The sequence below is a fragment of the Cnephaeus nilssonii genome (genome assembly GCF_951640355.1).
Source record: "Cnephaeus nilssonii genome assembly, chromosome: 7".
Taxonomy (NCBI): domain Eukaryota; kingdom Metazoa; phylum Chordata; class Mammalia; order Chiroptera; family Vespertilionidae; genus Cnephaeus; species Cnephaeus nilssonii.
In genome coordinates, this window is record NC_137078.1 from 53,930,736 (window position 1) to 53,952,556 (window position 21,821).

The window sequence follows — 21,821 nt, forward strand, 5'->3', positions numbered from 1 at the left end:
TATCTTTGATAATTTTTTCATACTTTTAAGGAAAAAAAGTAGCAATTTTTTCCAATTATTTTATTTTTAAATTTTCATTGTTGAGAATATTACAGATGCCCCACTTATTCTCCCCCATTGCTCCCCTCCACCCAGTTCCCACCCTGCCCCAAGCTTTCACTACCCTGTTGTCCATAGGTAATGGTGTGGGCCAGCTGGGACCCTTTGCTCCTAACGGGAGGCCTCCACAGCCAAGATATCCCTCATGATTGAAAAAAACACCACATGTGGGTATCGACCTGCCCGTTCCAAGCCTCCACCCCTCCTATCAGTCTTGATGTACTTTCTTTACTTCTCTAGCTGTAGGACTTCTTTCATCTAGATTTCAGGTGGTTCTGAATGATAGTTGTTCTGTATTTTAGTTGTAATTTTGATATGGCTGTGGGAGGTAGGGTGCATTTCAGTGTTTCCCTATGCCACCATCTTGATTCTCTCCAAAAAGTATCAATTTTGAAAAACTAAAATGAAAACTAAATATTTAAATAACCTAGCATAAAATTTACTTGCATACTGAAAAAGAAACTTTTTTGGGGTCTGTTTTTACGTTGTCAAACCTCTTTAACTTATCTTCACAGAGCTAGAGTTATTAGTTTATATAAATTTATATAAGAAATATGAACATAAGTGGCAAAGTACCAATCATAACTTTTGTAGAGATAAATGAAGTTGAATTCATTATTGATCTATCAGGAAAGATTAGTGCCTAAGAAAATAATAAGATAGGAAAGCTTTTAAAATGCATCAGACTGATAAAGATAATTACTTTTGTGTACCCCTAAAGAAGGTAAATTTGGCTCTACTTTATCTTGGAGAAAATGGAAGTAATTGTAGAACAAAACATATGGTATGATATGGACACAAAAATATTAAAAAATGATTGAGACTTTTATTACTCTCCAAAGTCTGAACATTGGAATTTGAATTGAGCCAATGAAGTTTTCCATGTCAGTGGTAACTTGCCAACTTGGGGTGAAGTAAAGTGGAAAGGGCACCAGAAAACCTATGGGATTGAAGGATATTTTCACTATCATGATTGTGGCAATGGTTTCATGGCTTTTTGTCTATGTCAAAAGTTATTGAATTGTAAACTTTAAATATATGTAGCTTATTGCATGTCAGTTATACCTAATAAATCTTTTTTTTTAAATCCTCCCCACCCCAAGTACATCCAAATCTGTTAAATTACAGATTTATATAACTCTTGATTGAGATGTGGAGCAAGATCCCTATAAAATGGTCTTACATAATTTCAGAATGAAGACCACCTTATTGATTTCTCACTTTATATAGTAAGTTGTAGACAAAAGCATTTCAGTGAAACACTGGTAAGAATATATATTTCTTAAATAATTGAGAACCAAATGCTAAAGTCAACAAAAAAATAGATATAAATTGCTCTCAAGTAAATAACCTATGTTTTATCCTTAAAATGCAATGCTAACCTTTCATCTTGAAACTTTTAAACAGTACAAACTAAGACAGATGGCTATCTCCTTAACTGCTAAAATACATTATAATTCTATAAATATCTAATATTACTAATAATGTAATGGTAACATATACATAATGCACATTAAATTGATTTTATTTTTTAAGACATATTCAAGTGAATTTAGAGTTACTACGCAGTCAAAACATCAAATTAGTAATGTGTAAAATTAAGGGCAAGAGTATAATTGAAGGTTGGGTAATCACTTTCTTATGAAAGAGTCATGGTTAAGCATTTTTCATGATTTTATATAGTTGGGTGTCAATGTGATATTTAGATATAAAACTAAATTAAGATATATAAAATCTATAACTAAATAAAATATGGTCTAAAATAAGTTTACATATGAATAAGATTATTGGTATCTGTAGTGGAAAATGTTTTGAACTAAAAAACTCAACCAATCCTTCTTTCTGGCTTCAGAGAGGTTGGCTGGTGTGAAACTTTGGCACTTACTTTCCGATTGTATTGGGTAATACTGTAAGTTGATTGTCATCCACTTTCAGAGTAGTTAGTTTTTTCAACAGTCCTAAAACAGAGAAGTTTTATTAATACACAAGGACAGATTTTTGATGGAAAATGCACTATAAAAGAAATAAAATAATTACTTGTGATGAATGTTTGTTATGTTAATTGGCTGCACTCTGCATATATAAAAACTACAAACTGATATTTGTGTGCAGTCTAGTTTTGACCTTCCAGTTGCAAAAATTTACTTATGTCAACAGGAGTTCAAGTTCATCAATGCAGACAAGTAAACAAAACATAGGGCACCATAGAAACTTGAGTTGACAGTAATACTGCCACATTTCCATTTTCTATTATGCAGCAAATGGACCAGATGAAATTTTTCAAGGCAGATGTGACTTAATATTTAATTAACTCCTAAGCACTAATAACTAACATTCCTGTTGTCATACAAATGGAAAACAAATCTGAATTAAGCCCAATAATTAACAAACGGGTACTGAAGTAGGACAATGCAGTGGTTATAATTATACACTTGGAAAATTACAACATATGACGTCATACTCTTTTTGTTACCATAAAACCTTGACTTGGATCAGCAGTAAGCACAAAAATTTGAAATTTTTAATACACTATGCAGAACTTGCCAAGAATGAAATTTCAACTATTTATCTTTGCTGTCTGATTTATGCTCTCCACACCCGTATTGCTTGCTCTACTCCCAGGGTTTTAATGAATATTAGCCACAGAGTAATTGAGAACCACTTCTTTTATCCAGCCATAGCATAACATATAATATCAATATGGCTTAAATAGCCAAAATCCAAGGGCAAAGCATTACTAGCTGGCTAATTTTTTGTTTTACATTAGAAATATGCACACATATTCTAGACTACGTGTTTTGCAGAAAACTTGTTCCGATGGGTACAAGTTAGTGTTTGGGAAAGGACGTTAAACCAAGTAAAACAGATTTTTTAATGAAGTTTTTCTAGGCTTTTTAAATATATTACTGTAGCAATGTGTCTATCCAAAGTTACAGCATTTGTGTGTGGTCCTGAGGAGTACCTCGTACAGGCAGCGCTTTGTGAACAGGCGTTGAGAAGACCATGCCCGCCCACTGCAAGTATTGCAAGGATTCCTTAAAGGCTTAGAGTAAGTGACAACAATTCTGAAATAAAGCTGTGGCTGGACTTTCAATTGCAGTATGCTCAGTTACACAGTCTTCAGAGGCACTCACAATCTCTACTCTGGGGGGGAGAAATGTGGTCACTGTCAGACTGCTTTGAAAAAAATGCCTATAATACTTAGAGCTTAATACATCAGCTTGTGACCCCAGGACACAGTACTGAAAACAGCCCAGCATCTGAAAAAGAGGACAATCCACATTGGGGTCATTTATCTCTGAAGCTGGGACACCCCCTGCCATATTCATCTCCGTTCAAAGGGTGACTGAGTCACCTTCGCTTCTCTGGTGTGTATGTTAAAATATCAACCTTGAACGTGTAAAAGAACTCCTGAGCTTGCTCATCAATTGTGAAAAGAAAATAAGACTGTGAATCATAGGTAAATTTTGTATGACTTGTTAACTCTGATCAAATTATTGCCCCTGCCCCCCCCCCCCCCGTGGAGCTAGAGGAGGGGTGATTTCCTCAACATCACTTGACTGGGTCACAGGAAGTTTTGGGCTGAGCCAACACCAGGAAGCCAGCTAGGTCTCAAAGCCTTCTTTAAGAGAATCGCAGTCCCCAGGTGTGATGTAGTAGGGAGAAAATTATGAGTCAGGGTAAGGATTAAGGCCAAAAGGTTGATGTAACAGACGTTCCTAAAGAATAGGGTAGTGGCTCTGACAATTGACAGACATTTCTACAGCTTTGAAAGTTGAAGCAAGTTAGGCCTCCCTGGATTGGCACCTCACTCATTTGTGATATGGTTACTTTGTCACTCGTATATTCCATCCAAGGGGCGCTTCTTGGACAGATACTGGAGCTTTTGTAGGCATCTGATTGCCCTTGGAATGGAATTAGGCCAGTGGCCTCACCATCACTGCTACTCATTATTTTCCTCTGGCAGATAATTCCGTTACTGCATTTCTATATCACATCTGCTTGGACTCTCCTTGTCTACCCTACAGGAATCAAAAGCATTTCATCCTATTCTTTTCCTTCTACTGGCACCCTTCCCCAAGTCCCAACCTCTTTATCCTAAACTCCCAACTAGGAAGTACTAAAGAGAAAGAAAAAGGAGGCCTTTTATTATGATTTTAGCTATAAATATATAATTAGTAGTAAATATATTTAAATATTAATGTAATTTACTTAATACTATAGCTGATATTTACATGAAATTTATGCACATGTAATAGAATTTTAAAAGCCTAAATACTGTGCACTCATTAAATCTAAGATTATAATAATGATTATATTATTATAACAGCTAATATTGAGTACTTACTATGTTCCAGGTATTATTGCAAGCAATGTTACATAGATTAATTCATTTATTCTTCAAGGTCACACAGCTAGCAGAAAAGCCAGAATCTGAACTCAGCTGCCTTTCCCAGACCAGCAGGCTACTTTCCTATCCTACTTTCTTAAAGGAAGATAGTTTAAACAAATAATTACAAAATATTTTATTTCTTTATGTGATATATTTATTTCCAGGATTTCTAATTGGTTATTTTTTAAAATAACTACCTGTTCTTAGTCATAGCTTCTGTTTTTATTTTATAAGTTCTTATTATTTTTAGAGAAATATTTTTCTTCCTTTTATCTATTTGAAGATCTAAACATACTTAAACTCTTTTTTTTTTTACATTGCTTGATGACTTCAGTTTCCCTTGGGTAAATTTTCCTACCTATTTGAATATTTGGGTTGCCATAATAATATTAGCTTAAATTTGTTTTTGGTTTACATGCTCATTTGTGAGGATGAATGTATTCTCATCTATGCTCACCCCTGCCTGTCTAGCAGTTTCATGATTCCCCCTGACCCTCATGTTTCTGGAGTTCAGAACTAGGTCTTGTATTAGCAACACGGTGTTCTCATCCCATGTGGATATTGAAAATCTAGTCCAAACCAGCTTGTGACTAGCCACAGTTTCCAGCAGTGAATCTTTATCCACCCTAGCTCCACATATTAGCTGTAGGTTTTTGCAGTCTCTCTTCACAGATAAGGAGTTCCTTCTTTAATCCCCTGTAAATTTGAGTTCCCTTGTTATGTTTAAGATCTTTCTCCCCGCCCCTCTCCCCACAGCAGGAAAGGAAAATAAGGCTGCTACAGCTGTTTGAGGTCTGGAGTCTCTCAGGCCTGGGGTCACTGGTATGTTTTTATTCTAACTCAGGTTCAGGTAGATGTTCATTCTTCTTAGGTATGTCTAAATTATTTTATTTTCTGAATATTTGAAGAGCACTTACCACATACCAGGTATAGTTCTTGGTATCAATGAGGCAGTATTGACATGAGTTATTTTTCTATTCTCATTATGTCTTTGAAGAGGTATGGAGTGGTGTTTGAGTAGGAGTGTATCTTGACTGGAGAATGCTCTTTTTACCGTTATACTTTCTTAACTTCTATTGCACAAAAGAATATTTCCTAAACTTGCTTGATCATAAGTTTGATTTAGGATGTTTAATAAACATGCAGATTAGAGGGCCTATCACAAACTTACTGAATCAGAATTTTCAGAGTGAGAGTCTGGAAATGTGTGTTTAGTAAAGCACTCAGATAAGTCTTATGACAGAGAAGATTGGAGAAATGTTGTTACAAAATATGTGATTATATAAATCAAAAAGTCATCAAATTGAGGAGGAAAAGAAAAGCTATCCTGTCTTGTTAAAATTATATTCTCTATTAGCCTGAACATGGAAGCAACAGGATATTGAAGAATAATTTGGGAAACTACCTTGTCTTCTAGCTTCCCTTCAATCAGGCTGCCTTGGTTGTGACTTAATTTTCAGAAGGATTAATAAGTTCCAGAACATATGACATGTTTAATTCAGAGTGTTAAAAACTATATTCTAAAGTTAAGTTATCTGATGATTACCCTACTTGATGAGTACTCTCATAAATAATAGCAAGATAGCTATGCAAAAAATTTACTCATTATTTAAATTAGATTCTTTTATTATTCTACTAATATAAAAATTTAAAACAAAAGTGGATTGAATGCTTAGTATATACTAACAGACAAATTATCTGCCCTCATGAATCTCAGCATGTAAAAGACAATGTGTCTTTTAAAAATAATAGAAGTATAAGGTATTTTATATTTATTGTATATCTTTATGTTATTCCTAGATCACAGCAATGTTACAATAATATTAAAAATAGAATATAGCTACACTATGTGAATATAAGCTACTGTAATAAAATTACTCTAAATCTAAGATATATACTCCTTACAATAACATTTTCAGTTAGGAGATCTGAAAAAATTTAAATATATCAATTTAGTAAGATCATTTTAATAAGATAGCCTTCTTGAATTTGGTAACTAGAGTTACCATCTCATTTTAAGATAACAGTAAAATACTATTTTATCATCTTGCATAATGAACTTGCTAATTTATTAATATCAAGCTAACAGTATATTCCCCACACCTACAGATAAACTATACTGCCAAGAAAGAAAATTACATATTTGACAAACATTTATGACAAAATATATTCTCACCTATAGAGTCCGGCAACTGTTGCAACATATTGGATGACAGTAAGAGGTCCTCAAGGGCTTCACATCCGGAAATGTCCATGTCCACTGTTTCTATTCTGTTTTTTGACATATCCAGGTACACCAACATCTTTAACTTCCCTATAGACTTGATGACATTGCATAAACTCAGGGTTAGTTGAGAAACTTTCAAAAGACATTTTAAAGTTGTAAAAACCACAAATTAAAAGAAGCTACAACAATAACAAGTGTTGGTAAGAATGTGCAGAAATTATAATGCTTATATATCGCTAGTAGGAACATAAAATGGTGCAGCCACTTTGGAAAAAACAGTTTGACAGTTTTTTGAAATGTTAAATTAGAGTTTTTATATGATCCAGTAATCCCTAAGTATGTATTAAAGAATGAAACATATGTCTACACAAAAACAAATGTTCTAAGTAGTATTATTCACAATAGCCGAAAAGTGGACACCATCCAAGGGCCATTAATTGACAAATGGATAAATAAAATGTGGTATATCTGCATGTTGAGATATTATTTATAAAAAAAGTACTGATACATGCTACAAAATATATGAACCTTGAAAACATATGCAGTGAAAGATGCTAGTCACAAAAGACCTCCCATTGTATGATTCCATTATATGGATATCCAGAATAGACTGATTTATAGGGAGTAGATTAGGGTTCCTAGAGGCTGGGGGAAGAAGGGAGTGGGAGTGACTGCTAATGGCGTCAGGGTTTCTTTTAGAGGTAATGGAAATGTTCTAACTTTAGATTTTGGTGATGACTGCACATCTATGTGAGTGTTCTAAAAACCAATGAATTGTATTCTTTAAATGGGTGAATTTTATGGTATGTGAATTATATCTCAATACAGCAGTTAAAAACACACACAGCAATAATCTCAGAGTTGCCACTTAATTACAAACCACAAAGTTGCTACCAAAGCACCATATGTTGACATGTTGAGTCTTAAAATTTCAAATGCATAAGAAAGGTTTTAAACTGCTTTGGACTTTATACTAAGCCGATTCAATATTTTGTTCACTCAACAATACTTTTTGAGGATCTACTGTGAATTAGGGCTTGTGTTACATACCAGAGAACAACAATGACGAAGTCAGCTAAGGATGGGGAGAGACTTGTCATGATACAAAGTCTTTATCATGAAGGAGCTCAGAGTAATGAAGGAAACCATCCAATAAACAAATGATTATGATACCCTGCGATACGGCACTGAAAAAAACATGTAGGGAATGTTACAGAAGCATAGTGTTGCAAATTGCCTGGAAGATACTGCTTGTCAAGAAGAGAAGAACCCGTACATGGAAGAGAGAACAGCGCATACATTCCCAGAGGAGTGTGAAAAAGCACGGCATGTTTGTGGAAGGTGAGAAATTCAAAGTGACAGCATATCGCGATGAAGTTAGGATGATAAGAAGCCAGCTGTTAAAAGGCCTTACATGTTATGCGAGGAGATATGCACTCTATCTAACAGGCACGGAAAGCCGTTCAGGGCTTTTCAGATGAAAAATGACATGACTAGACTTCTGCTTTGAAATAATAACTTCAGGGAATTGTAAGGAGAAGATTCGTGACTGGAGTCAGAGTGACTCATTAGGAAGATCTGGAAGCAGCTTAGCTGAGGAGGTGAGAGGGACCTGAATTCATGTGGGAGAAGTGAGGATGAAGAGGGATTGGGCTCCAGAAAGATGTCAGAGGGAATGATTGAGTAACTGATTGCTGAGGACGGAGCAGGAATCAAGTCATTCCTTGGGCAGGAAGCGAATAGTAATGGCTTAGTTGAGACAACGGACAATAGGACTTCAAGCAAGATGAAAGTCTTAATTTACCTTGTCTTTAAGGGCATGTCTTGCAAATAAATGTTTCACACATACCAGTGTTCAGTGGTTCATCTGCTTAGTCTCTACCCGTGTACACTTTATTATAGTGTCTCTACTTATTTGACAAAGTATAGCTAACCAAATACAGAAAATAAATTTATTACAAACACGAACTCACAGCTGGCACTGTGCTAAGCACTTTATATTTATTATTTGATTTAATACTTTATATTCTTGCCACTCAAAATGTGCTTTGCAGACCAGCAGCACTGGCACCACCTGGGGGCTTGTCTGTAATTTGGATGCTTAGACCCACTCCAGACCTACCGAGCCAGAATCTGCCCTTTCACTCACATTAAAGCTTAGAGGTTCAGGAATGTTACCCATTGGGTTCCCTGAGAAGCAGAGACAAAGAGAAGTTTATGAGAGAATGTTCTTAGAGTCAATAACAGTGGGAAGAAAGAGGTAAGGCAGGAAGTAGGATTGGGCAGATGAAGAAGTGGGCTGTGATCAAGTCTTGAGGAAGTTTTCAGCTGACCCTTTACAGAGCACTGAAGTGGGACTTGCCTTCACGTTGTCCTGAGTGGAGTGACGGGGCCAGGCTTTTATACCCCTGAATGGATTGGTCATTGGATGGAGGTCTCCCAGAATAGCGTGACCCTGGGTGAGGAGGTTCTCTTCAGCTGAAGGCAGTTCCTGAAGAGGGTGGGGAGCTGCAAGCCGTGTTCCCAGAAGCTGGGGAAATAGAGTAAGCTCCTCATTCCAGGAGGGTGATGCATGGCAGCATCGACTGCAAGTAACCTTCCAAGGTCACCCCATTAATAAGGGGGTAGAGCTAAACTTAAACTCACCTTTATTAGGTTACTCACTACAAAGCCTATTGATTATATTGGCAGTTCTGCTCTCTAACTCCCAAAGTAACACAGCACAGGGCTCTAGCCTTGCTCCCTCAGCTCCCGACAGTAGGAACAAAGTTGGGGAGTAGGTTAATACTTGCCAGACTAGGAATTGAGTACTTTGGGTGAGTCAGGCCAGAGAGCTGAGCTTCTCCCCATGACTAGCAATATGTCATTTGGAAAAATACTGTCACTTTACTTACAGCTTTCCACCCCAAGGAACTATTATGTTGCCTTATCTCATTCTTCTCTTCCGGTGAGCAAGGAAAAAATGATATATGTGTTCATGTGTGTGTGTATCTTTTGTTCCTTTCTTATGAGCAACTTTCTTCTTTGAAGCTTCTTTCATTGCTATCTCCAGGACAACTCAATATTTTGGTTTAAAGTTTCTAAACATCTTTAAAAAAAACAAAACAAAACAAAATAATTCTTTGGTGTTTCTTTTTAGTTTTTCTAAACTCTCACTCTCAAGCACCTTATAAAGGCAATAGTATCTTAGAGAGAAAGAGGTCTTGAGTCCCAGTATCTCAGAGTCCTTGAGGATATGGAATGTCCCTCCAACAGCCCCCTGGACAGCGAGGCCGTGGTGAACAGTGGAGAGCAAATGGGAAGAGCAGAAGCCATCACAAGCAAAAGAAGACATTGAAGTTTGTTTAAAAATAAATGTGGACTCAATACATTGTCTAGTCATATTTTGGTTGATTGATCTCAGAGTGATGGTCACAAGACAGAGTTATGTAGAAGAATAATTTTTCATCGTTATCTATTTGCTTCTCTGATGTGTGAAAACGACAGTGGAAAAATGATAGCCCAGGCTTCTACAATTATTTAAAAAATACATTACCTTAATGTATTATGATAGATGAACTAATAATAAAATAAACTCGCTTTTATTCCTGTGTCTTACGACACTAAATATTTAGGATTAATCATTCTGTGAAACAGACACAGGCAGCAAACCACATTCAAGATTAGTCTTTCAAAGTCATGTGCTTCTAGGTAACTGTGTAACAGCTGTTTGCCAGCACTGACATGAGAAAGCCACACCTGTTTGACAGGGGAGCTGTGGGGTATTTCCACAAGGAGTATAGCAAAATGTGAAATTCAAGTGTACCCGCTAACGTAAGAGATCTGCTTAAAGTTGTTAGTATACCAAAATAAAAAAAAAATCTACTATTGAAACAGACAAATTAAGCAGCATTATCTGTTTTACAGATTTCATATTACCTTGCCATTTAAATAAGAAGCTTACTAAGGGATTTGAGTCCTGAATTGGTTTGCAAAATTAGATTTTGGGAATGTAAGGATTGTGAAAAGCAAGATAAACCTAGTTCTCATTTGTACCTTCTACTGATTCTCTAGCGATAAAACTCTGGAACATCATAGTGAACAACAGCCTGGGGAGTTGGTTCGAATTACAGTTCCACCATTTACCGGCTGTGTGACCTGGGGCCAGTCACTTAGTTACTTCCTCTTTCCATTTCACTTTCCTCATCTATAACAGGGGGATGGTAAAAACCCAATTTCATAGTTATTATGAGGATTCAATGAGTCAGTGTTTGTAAAACACCTAGATAGATGCCTAGCCCATGATAAATGCTGTGTGTTTTTAAATAAATACACACATTGAAGAAACATGTAGAAACATTTTGATTCCTCAATCTCGCACAGGAAATTGATGAGGATCTTACCTGTGTTGCCCCAGGATGTGTACATACCTTCAATCTGGCACAAATCAGGCTGTACTATGTGTAGTGGAATCCAGATCTTTCTCTCTGTTATGTGTGAGTGAGCTCCTCAAACAAATATATTCAAGATCATTGAATATATTGTCTTTGTAACCTTGACATTAGGATAGTTTCTGGTTCAGACGGGTGTATTTGTAAATGGTTTTTGAATAACTCAATAAATAGAAGATATGCATGCTTTTTTGGATTGTGTCTGCGATGATGGCAGAAATGTATTTTTTCGATAAGAAAAGAAAGCATTTCCCCCCCAATCTTTTGCCAGACTTTCTTCTTTATGTGGTTTCAGGCTTGTTCAAAAGAGAATAAGCTTCTTGTTCCTGTTGCTTTTGTAATCATTTAAAGAAATTTTCAATGTCAATTCAAAAGAGGAATAAAATTGGCTTCGGGAATGCGCACCTAAATCTCAGTGGTGGAAGAAGTATTATAAATTCTTCTGCCCTGGCTAATTAGCCTAATGGAGGAAGTTTGGAATTGGCTATCACCACTGGGAATCTTGTGGCTGCTGCTGTGTGTGTACACATGCTTATTTTAAAAATATATTTTTGTTGATTTTAGAGAGGAAGTGGGGGAGATAGAAACATCAATGATGAAAGAGAATCATTGATTGGCTGCCTTCTGCACACCCCACACTGGGGATTGAGCCTGCAGCCCAGGCATGTGCCCTGGGAATCAAAAGAGAACTGTGACAGTTCATACGTGGATGCTCAACCACTGAGCCACGCTGGCCGGCCTACATATGCTTATTTGAATATATGCATTGTGATAGGAGAGGCAATGTTTTATGAAAAGTCATCCTTTCACTGGATGGGAAAAGAAGGAATAGTCACACTAAATGAGTTGATTGGCAAATCTACTGCTCAGGAGATACTGGACAGCCCATTAATTGAGGGAAAAATTTGACTATAATTTTACTTTCTGTTGTTAACACCATATGATCCTTGCCATTTTCAAACATTCAAATGGGTTTTACTAAATATCACCTGAACTAAGAGATTTTTTATTTTGTAGAAGAGATCTAACAATATGATCAGAAACCATTATCTAATTACCAAGAAGAATAAGGATGATTGCACAAAACAAAGAGTTGGTATTGTATATAGCATTTCTGTTTTTACAATATAACAATATAAAATTTAAAAATAACACATGCAGAAAGAGATGACAAATATACTCCTAAGGGAACAAGAAAAGTCTTTCATACATTTTACATACCTGTAACGGCCACAAAGGGTATATGAAATACTCAAAAACAAATTACTGAAAAACACTTGGCAACTGAACATGCCTAACAAATGTGTTACTACTTTAAAATGCAAACACTGAGATTTAAGAGTATCTTCAATTGCAGTTAATATATAACACAGATGCTGAACAACATGGTATAATAAAAACTTACATACCCCAGGTAGTACTTGTAATGCATTATTATCCATCCATAACTCCCTTAAATTTTGTATTTGATCCAGAACTTCAGGCTGGGAGAGAAGTGGGGAGAAAGGAAAGAGGAGAAGAAACCAAATTAGTTTTTTCTTATTACAGTATAAGATATAATTTCTTGGTCTGGAACTTATATTTGGGAATCTAATGTTAATCCTCTAAGAAATTCCAAATTTAACAAACCTTTAGCAAAACTGGTGGTCCCCGAGTGAGCCGACCTAGAATTAATCTGAAAACAATTGGAACGACCTTTAAAAAACATGCTGTTGGTTGTCAGTATGAAATTGCCACCTCTACCCAGGAGAGTTGTGTGTTTCACATTCTAGTTCTTTTAAAAAATATATATATTTTTAATTGATTTTAGGGAGAGGAAGAGAGAAAATAAGAGTTGGCTGCTTCATGCGCATTCCCTTCTGAGGACTGGGTCTACAACTCGAGCATGTGTCCTGACTGGGAATTGAACCATGATCTCCTGGTTCATAGGTTGATGCTCAACCACTTAGCCACACTGGCTGGGCTCACATTCTAGTTCTTAATACAGAGACAATTGCATTTTTTTATTTAATCAAACTGCTTACCCAAATTCTAAAAAAAATAAAAATGTATTCTCCTTTAACACTCTATAATTATCATTTGGAGCATTTATTACACTCTATTCAATAAGTACATTATTTCTTTATTAGAGTACTAGAGGCCTGGTACACGAATTCATGCACAGGTGGGGTCCGGCAGCCCAATGGGGGCCCATTGGGCCAGGCTGGCGGGGGTGGGGAGGGGTCATGGGCAGTTGGCCCTTGATTGGGTGGGGGGGAAGTAGAGGGTGTGGCTGGCCAGGGGGAGGGGCTGTGGGCAGTTGGCTGGCCAGCCTCACCCTCAATTGGGGTGTTTGGGGGCTGATTGGGGGCTGAGCTGGCCGGGGAGGGGATCGGGGCACAGATCAGGCTGGTTGGCTGCTGCAGTGTGCATCATAGCCACTGGTCATTCCAGTTATTCTGGTCATTCCGTCAGTCCCGTCGATGGGCTTTTATATACATAGATAAGCTTTTGAAGGGCAGAACAATGTTTGTTTTTTAATCACTACAATCTCATATCCCCATTATTTGCCACAGTACCTGACACACAGTAGGTTTTTATCATATGTGTTAGTGCCTTACATACCCTCTTCCAGGAATTACATTACCATGAGGTGATGACAATATGAATAAGACCCACTCATTTTTTAAAATTAATTTTTATTGTTGAGATTATTACAGATGTCCCTCTTTCCCCCCTCCCCCATAGCTCCCCTCCACCCCACCCCAGGCCCTCGCCACCCTGTCTGTGTCCATAGGTAATGCATACATGCATGTAAGATCTTTGACTAATCACTTCCCGAACCCCCACACTCCCTTCTCTGAGAATCATCAGTCTGTTCCATTTCCATGCCCCTGATTCTATTCCATTCACCAATTTATTCTGTTCATTAGATTTTTTATTCATTTGATTTTTAGATTCAATTGTTGATAGCTATGTATTTGTTGTCACTTTGTTGTTCATATTTTTTATCTTTACCTTTTTCTTCTTCTTCCTCGTCTTAAATAATACCCTTCAGCATTTCATATAAAACTGGTTTGGTGGTGATGAACTCCTTTATTTTTCTTATCTGTGAAGCTCTTTATCCGACCTTCAATTCTAAATGATAGCTTTGCTGGGTAGAGTAATCTTGGTTGTAGGTTCTTGCTATTAATCATTTTGAATATTTCTTGCCACTCCCCTCTGGCCTGCATAGTTTCTGTTGAGAAATCAGCTGACAGTTGTATGGGCAATCCCTTGTAGGTAACTAACTGTTTTTCTCTTGCTGCTTTTAAGATTCTCTCTTTGTCCTTTGCCCTTTGCATTTTAATTATGATGTGTTTTGGTGTGGACCAGTCAGAAATTAAGCATACACTGACTGAAATAAAGAATAATATACAGGGATTCAACAATAGACTAGAGGATCTCGAGAATCAAATCAATGATTTGAAATACAAGGAAGCAAAAAACACCCAACCAGAACAGCAAAAAAAGAATCCAAAAATATGAAGATAGTGTAAGGAGCCTCTGGGACAACTTCAAGCGTACCAACATCCGAATTATGAGGGCGCCAGAAGAAGAGAGAGAGCAAGGTATTGAAAACCTATTTGAAGAAATAATGACAGAAAACTTCCCTTACCTGGTGAAAGAAATAGACTTACAAGTCCAGGAAGCACAGAGAGTCCCAAATAAGAGGAATCCAAAGAGGACCATACCAAGACCCACTCATTTCTTATCTCTTTATTTATCAACAAATAATTATTTGTTGAATAGTGGGGATGTCTACTATAGGAAAGGCACAAATCAGAATTCACAGTTATTTAAATTTCGTTCCTGCCTTGACATAGCCAATAATTTAATTGGGGAGACGAATGTATATAAATAACCAGAACACAAGATAGCACATGGGAGGAAAGAATAATGTAGAGAAGTTCAGAGAAAGGAGAGAGAGAATATAACCAAGGTGTAACACATGGCACATAAGAAAACACTTTCATTACCTAAAAAAAAGCTGTCTCTAAATTCTGTCTCCTGGGAAGCAGGCTGAATAGAGAGGATAGAGGTTGCTATTGCTGCCAGCATCATTTCTTGATTTGTGATGACATTTTCCTTTTTTCTCTTCAGAAATGATCTGTTCCCCAATTGTAAGGCTGCCTGCTTCCCTTGGAGTTAATTCCTTTTTACTGTTCCAGAGGAGTGGCTAAAGCCCAAGCTAATTAGTGTGCACTCACCTGACCACAGGGATTGGCTCAAAGATGGGAACATGATCCCTTCAGAGCAGATAATTCTTTGAATGGGCCTTTTTTGAAAAGACATTTGGTTTTCCCTGCTGGATTCAAAACTGGAAGGATATAGCCCTGGAGCTTCCAGCATAAGTAAGGGGAGAGCCTGTTTGAATTAAAAGATGGATCCTGATAATATCATATTGGACTGAAATTAAGCCATACCTGAAATCAGATTTTTTGTGTCTTCCAACTGAAAGAATTATCACTGAAATAAGACACAACTACAGTTTAATAAAATTTGAGACTTAAGAAAGCCAGTGTATTTTACAGTATACTAGTGGAAAAGAATGAAATTGTATCAATGTTATGATTAGAATATTGGCAATTGTGGATCAGTAGGAGTTATGCATACTTCTATGACACATTAAAAGGGCTTCCGAGACTTCCAGGACAACTGGGGAGATATTACAGGATGCCTTTAGCCAGCAATTGCAATGGAATGTGGGACTATTCCTGGGATAAATTTCCTTTACAACAAGGATCAAAATTTAAAGTAAGAGCATGTCCGGGTGAGGCCGCGGGCCCCGGGATCCGGGTGAGCCTGGCCCCGGGTCCGGGTGAGGCCGCGGGCCCCTGGATCCGGGAGAGCCTGGCCCCGGGTCCGGGTGAGGCCGCGGGCCCCTGGATCCGGGTGAGCCTGGCCCCGGGTCCGGGTGAGGCCGTGGGCCCCTGGATCTGGGTGAGCCTGGGCCCCGGGTCCGGGTGAGGTCGCGGGCCCCTGGATCCGGGTGAGCCTGGGCCCCGGGTCCGGGTGAGGCCGCGGACCCCTGGATCCGGGTGAGCCTGGCCCCGGGTCCGGGTGAGGCCGCGGGCCCCTGGATCCGGGTAAGCCTGGGCCCCTGGATCCGGGTGAGCCTGGCCCCGGGTCCGGGTGAGGCCGCGGGCCCCTGGATCCGGGTGAGCCTGGCCCCTGGGTCCGGGTGAGGCCGCGGGCCCCTGGATCCGGGTGAGCCTGGCCCCTGGGTCCGGGTGAGGCCGTGGGCCCCTGGATCCGGGTGAAGCCGTGCCCCTGGGTCTGGCCGAGACCAAACCAGAGGGAGTCGGACCTGCATTACCACCATTTGTCCACCATCCAGAGCTGAGGGGTCAGTGCCGACATGTACTCATAAGGAACTGGTGGACATTGATATTGGGTCTCAAAAGAACTGTTGGTCCAGAAAGAAACTCACTACAGACTGATTCATTTGCCTGTCAGCATAACTATTATTGCTCGTCGCACATTCAATTCTTATAAGTATATCTCTAGTGACACATGATTTCGCTCATCTAGGGGAAATGATGAACAATATGGACTGATGAACAAGAACAGAACCAGAAACAAGGAGGCACCGATCGGACTATCGGGCCTCAGAGGGAGGATAGGGGAGGGTGGGGGGAGAAGGGAGAGATCAACCAAAGGTCTTGTGTGCATGCATAAGAACCTAACCAATGGTTAAGTTCAACAGGGGGTTGGGGCATCTATGGGGAGGGGTGTGGGATGGGAATGGGGGGATGAGGACAAATATGTGACACCTTAAGCAATAAAGAAATAAAAAAAAATAAAAAAAATAAAGTAAGAGCATGGCATTCTACTGTGGAATCGGAGGCATGAGCACATGTGGGAGATTTCTCTGTGTAGGAAAATATTCCCACTGTGACTTAGATCTTAGAGGTTAAGTGATGATCTGGTGTGTGTTATACTGTTTTTTGTCATCCTGGTTTTAGGGTCAAAGGTCAGCAAATCTCCTGGAACTGGGATGACTGAAGGACAGAATCTGTATCTTTTGAAGTTAGTTCCTAGGATTCTTATGCAAACATGCTGTTTACCTACAAGCTACATATTAGTTAGACTCAGCATTTATAGAAACAATGTCAACAGAATGGTGTGGTAGGTTACAATTCCCCATTTTTACAGATGGAAGCCTCGTGTTTTGTTAGGGAGATAGGACTCTATTGTATGGGTGAAGGAACACCACTAAAAGATGTTTATTAGGAAGTGATTTTGGCCGATAGGTATCATATGTATATATATCACTTTATTCTAGTGGAAAAAAGCAAAGGGAAAAAAATCCCAAAACTTACTAGGGCTAATAATGAAAGAGATGATGAATAAAGAGAAAAAGTTGGGTTCAGGAAACATTTAGAAGATGAAAACCATTGGACTTGGTGACTGGATACGGGAATGAAAGAGTAGGTCATGTATGTCTCCTAGCTTCCCAGCATGTGGTGGTGCCAACAATGAAGACGCAGAATATTGAGGTAGAAGCAGATATGTGGGAGAGACTGAATTCAGTTTAGATCATGATTAGCTTTAAGTTTATGTGAGACATGGGTGGAGATCTCAAGGAATCAGTTGGCTATTAAAATCTGAAGCTTAGAAAATAAGTCTGAGTTAAGGACATGACATTATTTTGTGGAAATGGAAACCGTGTGGACAAGTTCCCTAAGGGGAATGTGAAGAGTATCAGAAATGCAGTTCACTGAGAAAGAAACCCTGGGGAACACTAACACTTGAGCGCTGAAAACAGGAAGAGCAACCTACAGAAAAAAAGCAAAAAGTTATGGAGTCCAGGAGAGTAAGGGGTTACTAGAATCCAACAAATAGAGTTGGGTTAAGAATAAGAAAGTGAACAGGAGTCTCATACACCGAGGAGAGGTGTCCAGTGAAATAAAAGATTGAAGATGTTCACTCAATTCTGGAAATAGTAGGACACTGGGAACCTTAGTGATAACTGTTTCATGCTATAACTATATTATATAGAGTTGAAGATTAGAGGCAAATAAATGGGCATAACGTGGATAGAATATTCTTTGTAAAGTTTGGATGAGAAGAGAAAAGTTGAGGGGTTATAAAGAAATTGAGGAAGTCAAAGGAAAAGGAAGCTGATAGAAAAATACTAGCAAAGAGGGAAAGATTAAAGGCATAAAATAGGATAAAATTAATGGAGTAAATTCCGAAAAACAAGAAAAAAAGATGGGACTGATAGCACAAGAAAAGGGGCTGGCCTTGAAAAGAAGTGAGACACTTCATTCACTGAAGTTCAAGGGAAGATGGTAAGGATGGTGTGGATGTAGATGGGCATTTTATATGGAGGGGGCTGGAAGTTGAGAGAGAGCATGTCCAAAGGCCTCAAATTTTCTTAAAACAACAACAACAACAACTAGGGGATAAGGACACATCCTACCTAATAAAATGGTAATATGTAAATTACCATCACTCCGCTACGCCCACGATTGGGCCAGCGGGAGGCACAGGGGGCGGGACTCAGGGTGGCCGGGGTAGCCGATTGGGCCAGCGGGATGCTGAGCTTGCATCGCCAGTGGAGGCGCGAGCTCAGCGTCTGCGCCATGGCTGTGCTGCGGAACAGAAAAGGCCTCTGGGGCAGCGAGCTCACGTCCCGCCGCGGACCATCAAAAGCGGGGGAGGTGGGTGCCTGTCCGCTCAGGCACCAGGCCTTTAGGAAGCCTCCGCTGCGCCAGAGGCTTCTGAAAGGCCTGGTGCACCAGCAGACAGGCATCCAGCTCCCCCGCGATCGAAAGCGAAAGCGTGTAGGGGACCCTACACGTGCATGATTCAATCATGCACTGGGCCTCTATTGTATATATAATACCTTAATCAATAAAGAAAAAATATATATTAAAAAACAACTATATTTTTTAATTGATTTCAGAGAGAAAGGGGGGGGGGAGAGAGAGAGAGAGAGAGATCAATGAATCAATGATGAGAGAGAATCATTGATTGGTTGCCTCCTGCACGCCTCCCACTAGAGATTGAGCATGCAACCTGCCCTGACTAAGAATCCAACTGTGACCTCCTGGTTCATAGGTCGATGCTCAACCACTGAGCCATGACGACCAGGCTCAAAATTTCTTGATGAAGTAGGGATTAAGATGATCTGTTGAGCAGAAAGGGGCAAGAATTTTGTATATATAGAACACTTGGGGACTATGGTATATATTGAATCATTTAAGGGGAATTAAAGAGGAAGCCAAAGATAATCAAAATAGTTCCACCAATGATAATTATTTTAACTCATTGGAGGGCCAGCTAAGAGACTGACAGTCTGGGGGGAAAAAACAGAAAAAATAAGATAATTCAGGTTTCTAGGAGGTCAAAGAAGACTAGTAAGAATGAGAGATTGAAAGAATGAGACAAATTAAAAAAAAACATTAGAAGGAGAGAACAGAAGTTAGGAGTTTAAAATTTCTGAAGGGATTCCAGACAATGACAAAATTCATGTTGTAAGCCTATGTAGCATGAAATCTTTGTGTGTGGGCAGAAGAGGATGCTGTGGGAACATAAGGCTTGGCATGATCTCTAATGATTTGGGTAGCTTTTGATGTACTGTGTAACTTGCTCCCTTGGTTATGTCAGACAAAGTGGCAGATACAGCTGAACATTTGTTCCTCTAAAGCAGTGGTCAGCAAACTGCGGCTCGCGAGCCACATGCGGCTGGCGAGTCGCAGTTTGCTGCTCTGTTGACTAATGAATTAGGGGCTTAATCATAAGGAACAACAACAGCCTGTAATTATTGGAATCGAGAGTCTAGGTCAGTGGTTGGCAAACTCATTAGTCAACAGAGCGGCAAACCACGGCTCGCCAGACGCATGTGGCTCGCGAGTCACAATTTGCTGACCACTGCTCTAAAGTATCTCTAACACTGAGCTCTACTGGGGACCCTATGCATCTATGACTACTTGGAAAGGGATAACTAATGCTAACCTTTATTTCTATTTTATTTAAAATTTCTCATTTTGATTTATTTATTATAAGGTAATAATTATCCCACTTTATGAATGAAGTGTCTGATCATTATTTCCTGGGGAAAATGAGAATGATTTGATAAAGTTTGTAAAACTACAGCTAGGATTGTTTCTCAGGTCTTCTGGTTCAAAGATGCCATCATATTACAGCTTAAAATTGAAATCCTGAAATAATAAAGAATGCTGGTGATCACAAATGCCCTATAAATAAAGTAAATCATATGCTGGCTTTTTAAAAAAGATAATATTTTTATTACTGGATATTATAATAAAATGTACCACAGAAGAAATTTAGCAACTTCCTAATAATAGCAGAGACGAAATATATTTAGCAGATCAATACATAACCTTTCTGAAACAAAAACCACAACTTAAAGATGATGAAATGGCATTTCATGATTAATAGACCGTATTAAAGTGGATCTTGGAATTAAGCTAAATGGCTTACACCCAACCTAACACATAAATTGCCTTTTTTCATGCTACTTAATTTCATCCCAAAGTCAATAGTTTCTATTAAAAATGAATGAATTAACTCAAGAATAGCTTGTTGTTTTTAATGCTGGTGAAAGTGCTGTAAGCTAAGCACTCACATAAATGCCTTTGGGGAATATAAATGAGTGCTATCTTTTAGGAAAACATTTTCAAATATGTTTCGCATGTCTTGAAAACATTCATATGTACTTTTAGGCAGCTGTCCAACTAAAATGATCTGAAATATAGAAAAATCTTATTGTAGAAATATTTCATTGTAGAATAATTAATAAAAATAAAAATTTGGTTATGATCCAAATAAACAACAGCATAAGGAATAGATAACCAAATAATAATAAAGTCATACATTATTATAGTATACAACAATAAAAATAAATTATTTATATTTTTATGAAGATGGATAGATCTTGCAAACACTTGATTGAAAACGCAGTTATTGACAATTCACTGCTATGTATTTACAAAACATATTTATGCAGTAGAAAATCGTGATATGTGGAATAGATACACACCAAATTCAAAATAGCAATTGCCCTGGGGTTGAGATCAGACTAGGAGGGAGGGATTGGAATAAGACTAGGAGGGAGGACAGATGACTTCTCATTGAACTACAGTGTTTTACTTATTTAAAAATCTAACTCAAATATGAAAATAATTAACATTTGTTCATTTTGGTTAGTAGATGTTTGATATATTAAAAATTTTCATATTTTATAAAAATATTTTTATATTTATATTTACTTTAAAAAGTTAGAAAAAATCAGGAGAAATATATCAAATATTGATTTTTAAAAATCTCAGTGGTGGAATTATGATTGATTTTAATTTTCTTCTTTTTGCATTTTTTCTATATACCAAATTTCCTATAGTATGTAGGCACTACATTTAATAGTCAGAAAAAATTAGAGAACATCTCAGTGTCTTTTCTTCAAATTGGCACCTAACCACTTAGAATTCTTTTTGAAGGAGTCTTACTTTGATTAGTTGAAATGAGCTCTGAAAATAGTTACATCAGTATTAACATAAATAGGACATATATTTTGCATGACTACAACAAATTTCTATAACTTGTGCCGTATATATGCAATCCTTGGCTGTCCTATTGATTTTACATATGTGCTACTTTTATTCCACTAATTTTGATAATAGTT

At 38.1% G+C, this 21,821-nt stretch overlaps 1 protein-coding gene across 1 annotated transcript in view; it reads right to left on the reverse strand.

Moving 5' to 3' along the window:
- The window catches only part of LRRC7 (leucine rich repeat containing 7), a gene marked incomplete at its 3' end in the record, with an annotated part of 1,171,300 nt that overhangs the window by 111,917 nt on the left and 1,037,562 nt on the right, over nucleotides 1–21,821 (reverse strand). Inside the window, exons 18-20 of the mRNA XM_079777586.1 lie at nucleotides 12,559–12,633; nucleotides 6,669–6,813; nucleotides 1,985–2,057 (exon numbers count right to left, since the gene is read on the reverse strand). Of these exons, the coding sequence (XP_079633712.1) occupies nucleotides 1,985–2,057; nucleotides 6,669–6,813; nucleotides 12,559–12,633 (293 nt within the window). The remainder of the gene's footprint in view (nucleotides 1–1,984; nucleotides 2,058–6,668; nucleotides 6,814–12,558; nucleotides 12,634–21,821) is intronic.